This window comes from Mandrillus leucophaeus, unplaced genomic scaffold (genome assembly GCF_000951045.1).
Source record: "Mandrillus leucophaeus isolate KB7577 unplaced genomic scaffold, Mleu.le_1.0 Scaffold112, whole genome shotgun sequence".
NCBI classification, from domain to species: domain Eukaryota; kingdom Metazoa; phylum Chordata; class Mammalia; order Primates; family Cercopithecidae; genus Mandrillus; species Mandrillus leucophaeus.
Window position 1 is genome coordinate 1,392,129 of NW_012099432.1, and position 14,444 is coordinate 1,406,572.

Below are 14,444 nucleotides of genomic sequence, written 5' to 3' on the forward strand. Positions count from 1 at the left end.
AAAAAAAAAAAAAAAAAAAAGATATAACAGGATTATTCTGCCAAGGTTAAAGAAATAAATAAATAAGCTAAAACAGGAGAAAAGATATCAATAGAAGAGGCAAGATACTAGAAATAAGTTGAGTAAGAATCTCATAATCAGCCTGGGTCACACGGTGAAACCCCATCTCTACAAAAATTACAAAAATTAGCCAAGCATGGTGTCACGTACCTGTGGTCCCAGCTACTCGGGAGGCTGAGGCAGGAGAATTGCAAAAAAGTCTGGGGGGAGCCCCGCCCTGTGGGAGACGTTTTTCCAGCAATCACTGTGGGTTCTGGGTTGGGGTGATGTGCAAGCCTGACCCTCCCCAACCCCTGCCCACAGACGAAGGCCTTCATCCACCACGAGCTTCTGGCCTACCTATACTCCTCAGCGGACCAGAGCAGCCTCATGGAGGAGTCGGCCGACCAGGCGCAGCGGCGGGACGACATGCTGCGCATGTACCACGCCCTCAAGGAGGCGCTCAACATCATCGGCGACATCAGCACCAGCACCGTGTCCACGCCCGTACCCCCGCCCGTCGACGACACCTGGCTCCAGAGCGCCAGCAGCCACAGGTCCGGAATCCTGGTTCCCCTGCCCTCAAGCATTCGGCCTGCAGGTTCCTGGCCTTCCTGTGTGTCCTGCAGGGTCCTGGCAGGAAACAGGACACAACCCAAGGGTGGGCAGGAGAAGGGGTGGCACCCAGGGCTGGGCACTGTGGGAGCTGCTGCCCTGCTGCGGCCGGAGGAGGGAGAGAAAGGGTATGGGGGCCAGCCAGCCCCGCAGCTCTAGGGCAGGACCTTGTGAATGAATACCCTGCCTGCCTCTGCGGGTGCCTTCCGTCGGCACAGCCCAAATGGAAGCCGGGGTAAGAGGCTGGAGGGGCAGCAGCCGCAGGAGAGAGACAAGCCTCCTCAATCACAGAGTGCGGCGGATGGGAGGCTCTGGAGGGGCAAACGCAAGGCGTGGCCAGAGCTGCCGCCGCCCCTGAGTTGTCCATTGAGGCCGTCGGGCAGGGAACCTCAGAGGGGGCCGCCCTGCAGAGCCCTTGGGGAACCATGGCGTTCCCTAGGGGGAGGACATCGTACCCAGGCCTGCAGGCAGCAGGTGCTGAGGCCCAGGAGGGAACCTGGGTGTCTGGACAGGGCTTGCAGGTTCCACGGCCCCTGGAGGCATTAGGGCTTGATCTGGAGGACTCTGGAAGTATCTTTGTCTGTGAGGGTGGATCCCAGGCCCAAGGCCTGAGGAGGCCCTGTGAGTGCGAAGTGTCTGGCCTGTGGGGGCTGTGGGGATGAGGTCAGAGGGCAACCGGAGTCCTTGGGGGCCAAGGGCAAGGGAAGGTGGGACTAGCGTTCAGGTTGGGGTGGGAGGATCCCACTGCACCTGCACTGTCCCCTCCAGCCAGCCCCCACCTCAAGTTCTGGCAGCCACAGTGGCATGGCGGGGGCTCCTACTCCATCTGTATCTGTAGCTCACACCCTCTCCTTCTTCACAGCCCCACTCCACAGCGCCGACCGGTGTCCAGCATACACCCCCCCGGCCGGCCCCCAGCGGTGAGGGGCTCCACTCCAGGGCCCCCCCTGATTCCTGTGCCCGTGGGGGCAGCAGCCTCCTTCTCGGCGCCCCCAATCCCATCCCGGCCTGGACCCCAGAGTGTGTTTGCCAACAATGACCTCTTCCCAGCCCCACCTCAGATCCCATCTCGGCCTGTTCGGATCCCCCCAGGGATCCCCCCAGGAGTACCCAGGTAAGGCTGACCCTCTGCCCTCCACCCCAACTGCCTGCACCCTGGGGTCTCTCCTCCTGTCTTACTTCCTCCAAGTGAGCTCTCACCACGTGCCCAGCTGCTGGAGTGGAGGAATCGCCCTCATCCCTGTTTGGCTCACAGGAAAACAGGCCCAGATAGGTCAAGAGGCTTGTTCAGTGTCTTTCAGAGTAGCCTCCAGCTTGCCCTCTGCCCACTGGGGTGCGCCACCAGGCAGCTGGGGAACCCTCACGCTGGGCACCTCCTCCCACTGTTTACCTCCCTCTCCTTCCTACCCCTGCCTGCCTCAGCCTACCCCGTGGGCCAGGCTTTATTCTCCCCACTTCTCCAGTGGGGAAGCTGAGGCCCAGGGAGGGCAAGGGCCTCACCGAGGGTCAAACAGCAGGCGAGTCGATGCCTGGGTTTGGCACTCCTCCCCAACGCCTTGGTGGCTTGTGGAGGTCAGTCTGGTGAACACCGTGGGGTGGTGTGTGGGTGGGGGCTGGGTCCTCAACCCAGGCCTGCCTCCTGCTCACGGCCTCACTGCCGTCTCCCCCTCCCCACCTGTCTTTCTTCTCTTTGCAGCAGAAGACCCCCTGCTGCGCCCAGCCGGCCCACCATTATCCGCCCAGCCGAGCCTTCCCTGCTCGACTAGGCCTCCAGGGGGGCGTGCTCTCGGGGGGACCTCACGCACCCGCGGCGCCGGAGCTTCGGTGGTCTGGGGCCCTCTGCCGCCCCTATGCCGGGACCAGGCTCCCAGTGGGCAGCCCTGGCCTCTTCCTTAACGCTGGCCCCGGTCCAGGGCCGGCCCCCATGCCTGGCTGGACACCGCACTGCGCAAAGGGGCCCTGGAGCTCCAGGCAGGGGGCGCTGGGGTGATGCACTTTGGGGGATGGAGTCTCAGGGTGGCAGAGGGGGATCTGAACCCTTGACGCCATCCTGAATGAGGGGTCCAGCCTTGGGGGGACTCTGCCAGGGTCTTCTCGGGCTGGGAAGGCCCATGTAGGGCAGGCCTTCTAGAATTGGGGGCACCAAGGGCGCCTATGTCCCCAGGCCTTGCTGGGGTGCAGGGGTATATCAACTTCTCATTAGCAGGAGCTCCCCAGCGGCAAGCCTGGCCCAGTGGGCTCAGTAGTGCCCGGCTGCCAGGCCTGAGGTGTACATAGTCCTTCCTGGCCATATTAACCACGCAGCCTGAGCCCGGCCCAGCCTCGGCTGCCAGAGGTGCCTTTGCTAGGCCCGGAGCCGTTGGCCCGGGCCGGCCTTGCCCTACTCCTCTCTCCTCCTCCTCCCGGGTCCCCCAGGGTGGCTGGGCTTGGGCTATGTGGGTGGTGGTGGTGGGGGGCCTTGGGGGCCTCTCAGCTCCCACCCATGCCTCCCTGATGGGGTGGGCCCCGGGTGGCCTCTCTCTGAGCAGACCTCACCCACTCCTCGCTCGGTTTGACCACTGTAAGTGCCTGCACTCTGTATCCTATTAATAAACTAAAATAAAGGGAAGACGCTGCTGGTGGCTGCTGTGTGGGCCTCTTGTGTTAGTGTTCGGGCTGGGGACGTGGAAGCCACCTCCCCCATCAGGCCTCCCATAAGGACGCCCAGGTCCCTGCAAACATAAGCGCCTCACACCTCCCTGAGGGCTCTGCTTTCCTGGGTGTCGCCTTTCAGAGGAAGCCACTGGATACAGACGAGAGCTTTTACTTTCCTTAGCACAGGAGGAGTGGCAGCAGATGTTCTCTGATCCCCCACACACCCCCACGTGCACAGGCCTGGCTGCTGCCTGGTGAAGCCGGGACCCCAGTGCTCCACCCACTTCCTACCCTCAGGCCCTGCTTCTCTCACCCTGTCTTGGGGAAGCCCAGGCCTCGTGGCCCAACTGGGACTCAGTTAAACTTTGCTTTCTGATTTTTCTCTTGTGCCGGGCGACCCCCTCCATCGGCTCCCGCCAGACCTTTCTTCTGAGCTTCGTGGGAGGCCCCTCCCGCCTGTCTGGCTGCCCCCTTCGCGGGCCGGTCTGTCCTAGCTGGTGTCCCTGAGCCCCAGTCAGCAGGCTCTGTGATTTTCTGACCATAATTTATTGACTCCGATGCCCAGGCCACACCACCCTTTGTTCCAGGAGGCTTCTGCCTAGACTTTGGCCGGGCCATCCCTCATGCCTGTGTGGGGCCCCTGCAGGAAGAGGGGCCGGGGCAGGTGGTCTTCCAGGCCCCCTTCCTGGCATTCTGTTACCAGACCTCAGCCTGGCTTGGAGGGCCCAGGTTTCCTTGTTAGGCCCTGCCCCGCACCAGGCAACGGTAACACAGGATGGAAGGCTTAGGCTAAGGCACATTTACAGTAGAGGGGCCAGGAAATCTGAGGCTCACGTTCCAACGCTGCAGTGCCCACCATGTGAGATTTCCAGGACCGTCGGTGCAGCCGCTGAGCCGTCCCTTCTGCAAGCCAGAAGTGTTCCCTGCCCACTGAGGACGGAAGGAGACTCACGGGGCCAGACCACAGGCCCCAACTGCACACTCCCATTTTGGCAGGAAACTAAAATGGGGAGGGACCCCCAAGTCTCATACGCACACACCCCGCTGCCCCTCCTTCGTCCCATTCTTCCTTCCGTGGCAGGGGCTACGTGGGCACCGGGCGCTTGTCCTGGAAGAAGCGCTTGAGTGTGCAGACCTGCAGCACGGCCACCAGCAGCAGCACCGCCACGTTGACAGCTGACCAGAAGTTGACCCGCTCCAAGTTGCCCTCTTGCAGGTTGCGGTCACGTGCCTCGAAGGCCCGAAGTAGCGTCAGCATCTGGATGCTGCGCTCCAGCCGGGTCCGCATGGTCTCAATGGACTCCTGCAGGGCAGAGGGAGGGGAAGGGTCAGGCGTCCCCCCGCCCATCGGGAACCAGAGACCAAAAAAACCAGGAGATACGGAGGGAGGCTGTATTAGCCCAGGAGGGTACAGCTGCAAACACAGACTTGTTCAGGCTAAGTTGAAATCCTCGCCCTGCCACTCACTGGCTGTGTGACCATGAGCAACTTAATTAACCTATCTGAGCCTGTTTCCTCTTCTATAAACTTGCAAGCTGCTGTGAAAATTTAATGCCTAAATAAATGCACAAGGACGAGCATGGTGGCTCATGCCTGTAATCCCAGCACTTTGGAAGGTTGAGGTGGGAGGATCGCTTGAGCCCAGGAGTTTGAGACCAGCCTGGGCTACATAGCAAAACCCCATCTCTACAAAAAATTAGCCAGGGGTGGTGATGTGCAACTAATCCCAGCTATTCAGGAGGCTGAGGCAAGATTACATGTGTAATGCAAACACAGACCAAGACAGGAGGATCATTTAAACCCAGGAGTTCAAGACCACCCTGGCCAGCGTGGTGAAACCTCGTCTCTACAGAAAACAAAAAATTAGGCATGGTGGTGCACACCTGTAGTCCCACTGAGGTGGCAGGACTGCTTGAGCCCAGGAGTTTGAGGCTGCGATGGGCTATGATCACACCACTGCACTCCAGCCTGAGTGACACAGCAAGACCTTGCCTCGCCGTAGCTCACACCTGTAATCCCAGAATTTTGGGAGGCCAAGGTGGACAGATCCCCTGAGGTTAGGAGTTTGAGACCAGTCTGGCCAACATGGTGAAACCCTGTCTCTACTAAAAACACAAAAATTAGTCAGGCGTGGTAGTGCAGCTACTCGAGAGGCTGAGGCAGGAGAACTGCTTGAACCTGGGAGGCAGAGGTTGCAGTGAGCTGAGATCGTGCCACTGCAATCCAGCCTGGGTGACCAAGAGAGATCTGTTTGAAAATAAATAAGTCGTTAATTAATAAATGTACAGAACATATTTGCTTGTGGTTAAGAGAATAGTTGCTGAAACCAGCGTGGGTTCAATACCAACTCTGCTAGTTCGTCTGTGTGGCCATGAGTTGCTCAGCCATCCTGTATCTCACTTTTCCCACCTGTAAAATAGGGATGATTTGAGCACGGGGTCTACTTCACAAGGTGGTTATAGAGTTTTACAATATGAATTTATTTATGATATGAGTTCCTTAAACCTTTACACCAGGGTTTACACCTAGAAATGAACTACCTTTTTTGTTTTTTTTTGAGACGGAGTTTCACTCTTATTGCCCAGGCTGGAGTGCAGTGGCATGATCTCAACTCACTGCAACCTCCACCTCCTGAGTTCAAGTGATTCTCCTGCCTCAGCCTCCTGAGTAGCTGGGATTACAGGCGTGCGCCACCACATCCAGCTAATTTTTGTATTTTTAGTAGAGATGGGGTTTCACCATGTTGGCCAGGCTGGTATCGAACTCCTGACCTCAGGTGATCCACCCACCTCAGCCTCCCAAAGTGCTGGGATTACAGGCGTGAGCCACCATGCCCAGCCTGAAATGAACTACTTATTTTAAGAGCTGCTACTGTTACTATAATTCGGTTGGGGGCACAACTTCGGAGGGGAGGCTAGGTCAGCCCAAGGGGGGGTGCCCCAGATGAATCCTAGAGATCTGGAAGGAGTGGCCTCAGTGCACCCTGGACACACCTTGATGTCCTCCATTTTAACATCCAGCATCTCCTCGGGCTCCACAGCCTCTGCCCATCCTTCGACCTCCTCGTCATCCTGGAGGCTGTCAAAGATCAATTCAAAGAACACCAGCTTCTCGGAGATGGTGCTGAACGAGTTGTCAAAGCACAGCTTGTAGTCCCCGGCCTCCGTTGGCTCCACGCTGGGCAGACAGACACACAAACATGAACCAGGGTGGCCGGCCAGCCGACTCTGGGGCAGTCAGGGCGGTAACCTGAGGCCGCCTGGAAGGGGCAGGGCTGTAACTCAACCCAGGAAGGCATTAGGACTGAACTCACGTGTGTACCCCATCAGCCTTGCGGGACTCGCTGACCAACAGCACGCCCTGAGGGCTCTCCAGCGTGAAGTCCACGTCCAGCCCAGCACCTCCGATCACCTGGGGGACAGGTAAGAGTGGGTGGAGGGCTAGCGGTAGGCCAAGGGCGCCTGCCAAAGAGGGCTACGGCTGAACCAACACTGATGAATACAGACCACCAAGGGCTTACGTGAACGGTGGCACACCCACAACCGGTCCCGCCCCCACCTGTCCCAATGGCTGCGCCCCTTGCCTCTACCCTCATTGATATGACAGCTTGGGGTCCATACTTTCAGCTGACCACGCACGTATCAAAAGTCTTAATGGAAGTTTACCTGACCGCGCCCCCGCTTGGCTCCGCCTCCGAAAGAGGATAGGTCCAGCCTTTTTCCTTAGTCTAACTCCCAAGAAAGGCCTGTGTCGGCAACGTCCCCATAGTCGACCTATCAGCACTATTGCCACGCCCACGAGCGAGAATCCTGTCCTCTCAGAGGCTCCCTATACTTATGGTTGGCCCCGCCCACTCGATCTCTCACTCTAGTCCCGCCTTATTACTCCCCCACACACCGTCCCCGCCCCATCTGTCCATCTCTTGCTAGCTCCACCCCCGCGTTCCCAAGCACGGACTCCTCCCCCTTCCTCCTAAAGCGCGCCTCGCCCCGGCCGCTTGGCCACGCCCCCTCTCCCTGACTCCGCTGGCTGCCCAGCTCGCGACCCTCTACCTGGTATTCGGTCTCGAGGCTTGCGTTGGCCGGCGCGGACTGGTAGAAACACTGCTTCCTCCCCGCCGGCAACAGGAACGTGAACTCACCGTCCTGGATTGGCGGGGGCCCCGCCCCTCCCACCCCCACTGGTGGCATTAGTAGCCACAAGGCCAGGGCTAGGGCCGCGCCGGCCGCCATCATCCGGGTCACCCTCTGGTCTGCAAAGGGGTCGCGGCTCCTTTAAGCGCTAGCCCTGCCCCCGTCCTACTCGGCGGAGCTCATTGGCAGTCGCTCCTGAACGTTGTCCGTAACCAGAGGTGCCAGGAGTGAAGGACCCCTCCAGAGGGACAGGCTGCCCGAATGAGTGCCTGATGCGCCCGGAAACACTCAACCGTCTAGTAATATTTTTCCCAAAGGCTTCGGCTCTCCTCTCGGCCGCTGGTGGAGGAAAATTACAAAAATAAGTGCCACAATGGCGCATCTTTTGTAGGCAGTAGCTAAGACAACTAAAGTTAGAGGCGGCAGGGTCCGCTTTAGGCACCTCCCCGCGGTTTTCCCACAGTGCGCCGCGCGAGACAACCTTTGGCGGGATCGACGGGGTGGAGTGGACCCAAAAATAGCGACTAGGCGTGGCCCTGTACGCGACCCGTAGGGCTCGCATATAAAAAGGCTCAGCTGGGGGGGGCGGGGCGGAGATAATCTGTGGCGTCGTGTTTTGCTTGCCCTGGGAGCGTGGCTCCAGGTTCGACGCCTTTAGACCCTTAGAAGCATCAGCGTATCAGTTTCCTCGTAAGTCGGGAGTGATGGAACGACCGCCCTATAGTCGGGCTGTGACAATTGAGATGAGGCTTGGTTCATATTTAGCACTTTCCTGGCTTATAGACAGTGGAGAGGTGTGGCCACACCATGCACCTCAAGGGCCAGCAGGTAAACAGAGCCATTACAGTAGACTCGGGTCAGAAAAACCACAGCCCAGGTAGGAAGAGGTGAGGAGAGTGTGGGACTGGGAGCCACCTTGCGATTCTCCCACATTGCCTCAGGCGTCGAACGTGGCGTCGAACTGGGAGCTACATTTCAGCTCCTGCCCCACCCATTACTTGAGGCAGTCCCTCTGTTGAGCGTCAGTTTCCTCTTCTGCAAAATGAGGATAATAGGTCTACCCTACTGGGCTGTCTTAAGGATAAGTGAAATGCTTGTTGAGTGCTTACCTCCACAGTGCGTGGCATATCACAGGCCCTTAGTAAATAATAATCTGTTATTTGGTTCCCATCTAAACATAAACTGTGTACACGGAAATGTTTAGTCTTCAAAGATAAACCCTGAAAAGGCTGGCAGGTGATGACAAAGACCCCTCAAATACAGCTGGCTATTGTCAGCACTTTCCTGCATTTGGAAAATTTGGGGAAGTAGCTCTTTGTAATGTCAGTTTGGTATTCCTTTTCACTCCAACTTTTTCTATCATTTACACTCACTGCTTGGACAATTTGAAATAATAGTGGAGAATGGATGATTCCTTTTTTTTTTTCTTTTGAGATGGAGTCTCCCTCTGCTGCCCAGGCTAGAGTGCAGTGGTGTGATCTCGGCTCACTACAACTTCCACCTCCTGGGTTCTCCTGCCCCAGTCTTCCGAGTAGCTGAGACTACAGGCACGTGTCACCACACCCGGCTAAATTTTGCATTTTTAGTAGAGACGGGGTTTCACCGTGTTAGCCAGGATGGTCTCAATCTTCTGACATTGTGATCCGTCCACCTTGGCCTCCCAAAGTGCTGGGATTACAGGCGTGAGCCACTGCGCCCAGCCGGATTTTTTTTTTTAAGAGAGGGTCTTGCTCTGTTACCCAGACTAGAAAGTAGTGAGGCCATCATGGCTTACTGCAGTCTCGACCTCCTGGGCTCAAGTGATTCTCCCGGCTCAACCTCCTGAGTAGCTCGGACCACATGCCTAATTTTTTGTAGAGATGAGATGTCCCTATGTTGCCCGGGCTGGTCTCAGACTCTTGGACTCAAGCCATCCACCTGCCTCCTCACCCTCCCAAACTGTTGGGATTACTAAAATTGATATTTAAAAAATACAGTAAAATTCACATTGCATAAAATTAACCATTTTAAGGCCGGGTGTGGTTGGTCACGCCTGTAATCTCAACACTTTGGGAGGCTGAGGCAGGCGGATCACAAGGTCAGGAGATCAAGACCATCCTGATTGACACGATGAAACCCCGTCTCTACCAAAAATACAAAAAATTAGCCGGGCATGGTGGCAGGCGTCTGTAGTCCCAGGTACTCTGGAGGCTGAGGCAGGAGAATGGTGTGAACACGGGAGGTGCAGCTTGCAGTGAGCCAAGATCACGCCACTGCACTCCTGCCTGGGCGACAGAGCAAGACTCCGTGTCAAAAAAATAAAAATAACTATTTTAAAATTAGCAATTCAGTGGCATTTAGTACATTCCAATGTTGTGTAGTGATTTCTGTGTAGTTCCATTTTCATCGGCCCAGTAAGGATCCCTGTACCCATTAAGCAGTGATTCTGAAACGGCCTCGTTGTCTTGAGTCACAGCCAAGGTTTGTTGTCTCACAGCCGTGGAGAACAAGGACCGGGACACACACAGAGTGAGGTTGAGAACGAAAGTTGAATAGGCAATGGCGAAAATAACTCTCTGCTACAGAGAGGGGTCCCAGAAAAATGGTTGCTGGTCCGCAGCAAAATGCAGAGGTTTTATAGATGAGCTGGTGAGGAGGCAGAGCCTGATTTACATAGGGGCTGAAAAACTGGTTAGAATAGGTGTGCCGTTTGCATAGGGTGCGAATTTCTGGTATCTGCTAATCTTTCATTATGCAGCTGGGGTCTCTACCTGAGCTGTGCCACATTGCTCATTTCTTTTCTTTTCTTTTCTTTTTTTTTTTTTTTTTTTGAGACAGTCTCGCCCTGTCACCCAGGCTGTAGTGCAATGGCGTGATTTAGGCTCACTGCAACCTCCGCCTCCTGGGTTCAAGGGATTCTCCTGCCTCAGCCTCCCAAGTAGCTGGGATTACAGGCCCCTGCCAGCATGCCCGACTAATTTTTTGTATTTTTAGTAGAGATAGGATTTCACCACTTGGCCAGGCTGGTCTCGACTCCTGACCTCAGGTGATCTGCCCACCTCTGCCTCCCAAAGTGCTGGGATTACTGATGTGAGCCACCTTGCCCAGCCCCATGTTGCCCATTTCTTAGTTCCTGTATACGTGGTAGCAAAAACGGGGAGATGGAGCCTCCGTGTTGGATATGCCTGGCTCCCAGGTACCCCTTTTCTGTTGGTGCAGCTACCAGTATTCCCACGTGCAAGCTTCCAGCTTCCTTATCTATGTTTGCAGCTCGAGTTTCCAGGCTGCTCTTTATTAGAAAAGAAATTATTTAGGGGGCTACTTTCTGTTAGAATTAAGAAATTCTTCACGCCTGTAATCCCAGCACTTTGGGAGGCCAAGGCGGGTGGATCGCAAGGTCAGGAGATCGTAGCCATCCTGGCTAACACGGTAAAACACCGTCTCTTACGAAAAGAAATTAGCCTGGCGTGGTGGCGGGTGCCTGTAGTCCCAGCTGCACGGGAGGCCGAGGCAGGAGAATGGCGTGAACCCGGGAGGCAGATCTTGCAGTGAGCCAAGATCACACCACTGCACTCCAGCCTGGGCGATAGAGCAAGACTCTGTCTCAAAAAAAAAAAAAAAGAAACTCTGCTGAGGATTCTTTGCCCTCACTGTTTGCCTAAATAATTTCTTTCTAGTCTCCTGTGTGAACTCCTCATTCCACTTTGCCCCCAGTCTCTGGCAACCAGCCATGTACTTTTGGCCTCTAGGGATTTGCCTGTTCTGGATATTTCATATGAATAGAAGCAGACAATGTGTCACCATTTGTATTGAACTTCTTTTACTTGGCATGTTTCTAGGGTTAGACCATGTATGGTCCTTTTTATGGCTGAGTAGTATTCTACTGTATGCACATACCACAATTGATTTTTCTTTCCTTCTTTTTTTTGTTGAGACAGTCTCGCTATGTCACTCAAGCTGGAGGGCAGTGGTGTGATCACAGCTCCCTCCACTTCCCAGGCTCAAGTGATCCACCTCAGACTCCCAAGTAGCTGGAACTACAGGTGCACGCCACCACATGTGGCTAATTATTTTTCTCTGGAGACAAGAGGTCTCCCTGTGTTACCCAGGCTGGTCTTTAACTCCTGGGCTTAAGTGATTCTCCTGCCTCAGTGCCCAAAACACTGAGATTACAGTTGTGAGTCACTGTGCCTGGCCTCACAATTTCTTCAGCCATTCATTATTGATGGACAGTGGGGTTATTTCAAGCTTTTAGCTATTGTGAGTACAGCTGCTGTTAACATGTATGTATGTGTATTTGATTACCTGCATTCAGTTATTTGGGGAATAGATCTTGCAGTGGAATTGCTTGATCCTATGGTATGTCTATGTTTAATTTTTTGAGGAACAACCAAAGTGTTTTTCAGAGTGGCTGTGCTGTCTTCCATTCCCACCAACCTTGTATGAGGGTTCCAGTTTCTCCACATCCTCACCAACACTTGTTATTTTCCATTTTGTTTTTGTTTTGTTTTATTTTGTTTTTGAGACAGAGTCTTCATCAATTTGGCAGGAGTGCAGTAACTGCAATATCCATCTCCCAGGTTCAAGCGATTCTCCTGCCTCAACCTCCCAAGTAGCTGGGATTACAGGCATGTACCACCACGCCCAGCTAATTTTTGTATTTATAATAGAGACAGGTTTTGTTTTTGTTTTTTTGAGACGGAGTCTTGCTCTATTGCCAGGCTGGAGTGTGGTGGTGCGATCTTGGCTCACTGCAACCTCTGCCTCCCAGGTTCAAGTGATTCTTCTGCCTCAGCCTCCTGAGTAGCTGGGACTGTGGACATGCGCCACCACACCCAGCTAATTTTTATATTTTTAGTACAGACAGGGTTTCACCATGTTGGCCAGGATGTTCTCAATCTCTTAACCTTGTGATCTGCCTTCATAAGCCTCCCAAAGTGCTGGGATTGCAGGCATGAGCCATTGTGCCCAGCCTAGAGACAGGTTTTTGCCATGTTGGCCAAGCTGGTCTCGAATCCTGACCTCAAGTGATCTACCCACCTCAGCCTCCTAAAGTGCTGGGATTACAGACGTGGGCCACTGTGCCTGGCTCTGTTTTGTTTTGTTTTTGTTTTTTTATTATAGCCAAACTAGTGTATGCACATCTCCCAAATGACTAGTAAGGTTGAGCCTCTTTTTTTTTTTTTTTTTTTTTTTTGAAGTCTTGCTCTGTCGCCCAGGCTGGAGTGCAGTGGCATGATCTCGGCTCACTGTAAGCTCTGCCTCCCGAGTAGCTGGGACTACAGGCGCCCGCCACCATGCCCGGCTAATTTTTTGTATATTTAGAAGAGATGGGGTTTCACCGTGTTAGCCAGGATGGTCTCAATCTCCTGACCTCGTGATCCGCCCATCTCGGGCTCTCAAAGTGCTGGGATTACAGGTGTGAGCCACCACGCCCGGCCTAGGTTGAGCATCTTTTTATCTGCTTCTTGGTCATATGTATATGTATATCTTCTTTGGAAAGATATCCATTCATGTATTTTGCCCATTTAAAAATTGGGTTGTCTTTTTGTTATAGGAGGTTTTCTTAATACATATTACAGAGAGGAAAAGATAGAAAAGTGAAACAAAAAACTTCTCTGGCTGGGCGCTCATGCTTGTAATCCCAGCACTTTGGGAGGCTGAAGCAAGAGGATCGCTTGAGCCAAGGAGTTTGAGACCGGCCTTGGCAACATAGACTCTCCCTCTCCCACCACCATCTTTACAAAGTAATAAAAAATTAGCCAGTTGCAGTGGCGTGCACCTGTAGTCCTAGCTACTCAGGAGGCAGAGGTGAGAGGCTCGCTTGAGTTCAGGAGTTCAAGGCTGCAGTGAACCATGATTGGCCCACTACACTCCAGCCTGGATGACAGTGCGACCCTGTTTCATAAACACACACGAAAAAATACCCTCTCACCAGGCGCAGTGGCTCACGCCTGTAATCCCAGCACTTTGGGAAGCCAAGGTGGGCGGATCACTTGAGGTCAGGAGTTTGAGACCAGCCTGGCCAACATGGTGAAACCCCATCTCTACTAGAAATACAAAAATTGGTTGGGTGCGGTGGCTCACACCTGTAATCCCAGCACATTGGGAGGTCGAGGTGGGCGGATCACAAGGTCAGGAGATCAAAACCATCCTGGCTAACACGGTGAAATCCCGTCACTATTAAAAATACAAAAAATTAGCTAGGCATGGTGGCACATACCTGTAGTCGCAGTTATTTGGGAGGCTGAAGCAGGAGAATGGTGTGAACCCAGGAGGCGGAGCTTGCAGTGAGCCGAGATCGCACCACTGCATTCCAGCCTGGGCTACAGGGCGAGAGTCCATCTCAAAAAAAAAAAGAAAAAAAAAACAAAAATTATAGCTGGGCATAGTGGTGCGTGCCTGTAGCCCCAGCTACTCGGGAGGCTGAGGCAGGAGAATCGCTTGAACCCTGGAGGCGAAGGTTGCAGTGAGCTGAGATTGTGCCATTACACTCCAGCCTGGGCAACAGACCGAGACTCTGTCTCGAAAAGTAATTAATTAAACTCAATATGCCCTCTCCCAGTGTCTGCAGATCTATGAAGGGATACTCCAGGGCTTAAACAGGATGCTAACAACTCCACCTCAGCCTTTACTTCCTGCTCATGCTAAGCCTAGAGATCAGCCAGAGGTGACAGTTTAGGGACTTTGAGGGAGATGCACATTGCTTTCTAAATTCTTTGGTACAAGCCAGACACGGTGGCTCATGCCTGTAATCCCAGCATTTTGGGAGGCTGAGGCAAGCGGATCACCTGAGGTCAGGAGTTCGAGACCAGCCTGGCAAACATGGTGAAACCCTGTCTCTGCTAAAAATGCAAAAATTAGCTGGGCATGGTGGCACGTGTCTGTAGTCCCAGCTACTCAGGAGGCTGAGGCAGGAGAATTGCTTGAACCCAGGAGGTGGAGGTTGGAGTGAGCTGAGATCGTGCCACTGCATTCCAGCCTGGGCGACAGAGCAAGACTCTGTTTCAAAATTATTAAATAGGCCGGGCGCGGTGGCTCAAG

The 14,444-nt window shown here is 54.2% G+C and overlaps 3 protein-coding genes across 3 annotated transcripts in view; 2 read left to right on the plus strand and 1 right to left on the minus strand.

The window, feature by feature from the left end:
* DNM2 (dynamin 2) overlaps positions 1–3,275 on the plus strand; it is a 58,199-nt gene extending 54,924 nt beyond the window's left edge. Inside the window, exons 17-19 of the mRNA XM_011995041.1 lie at positions 364–596; positions 1,517–1,768; positions 2,351–3,275. Of these exons, the coding sequence (XP_011850431.1) occupies positions 364–596; positions 1,517–1,768; positions 2,351–2,420 (555 nt within the window). The 3' untranslated portion in view covers positions 2,421–3,275. The remainder of the gene's footprint in view (positions 1–363; positions 597–1,516; positions 1,769–2,350) is intronic.
* A 540-nt stretch (positions 3,276–3,815) lies between these two features.
* TMED1 (transmembrane emp24 protein transport domain containing 1) lies at positions 3,816–7,639 on the minus strand. Its single transcript, XM_011994588.1, has 4 exons — positions 7,341–7,639; positions 6,602–6,699; positions 6,282–6,465; positions 3,816–4,591 (listed from the first exon to the last, which is right to left on the minus strand). The coding sequence occupies exons 1-4, from the start codon at positions 7,521–7,523 to the stop codon at positions 4,373–4,375; spliced, it is 684 nt and encodes a 227-aa protein (XP_011849978.1). The 5' UTR covers positions 7,524–7,639; the 3' UTR covers positions 3,816–4,372.
* Positions 7,640–8,024: 385 nt separating this feature from the next.
* LOC105549894 (chromosome unknown open reading frame, human C19orf38) overlaps positions 8,025–14,444 on the plus strand; it is a 40,905-nt gene continuing 34,485 nt past the window's right edge. Inside the window, exon 1 of the mRNA XM_011994601.1 lies at positions 8,025–8,249. Within this exon, the coding sequence (XP_011849991.1) occupies positions 8,229–8,249 (21 nt within the window). The 5' untranslated portion in view covers positions 8,025–8,228. The remainder of the gene's footprint in view (positions 8,250–14,444) is intronic.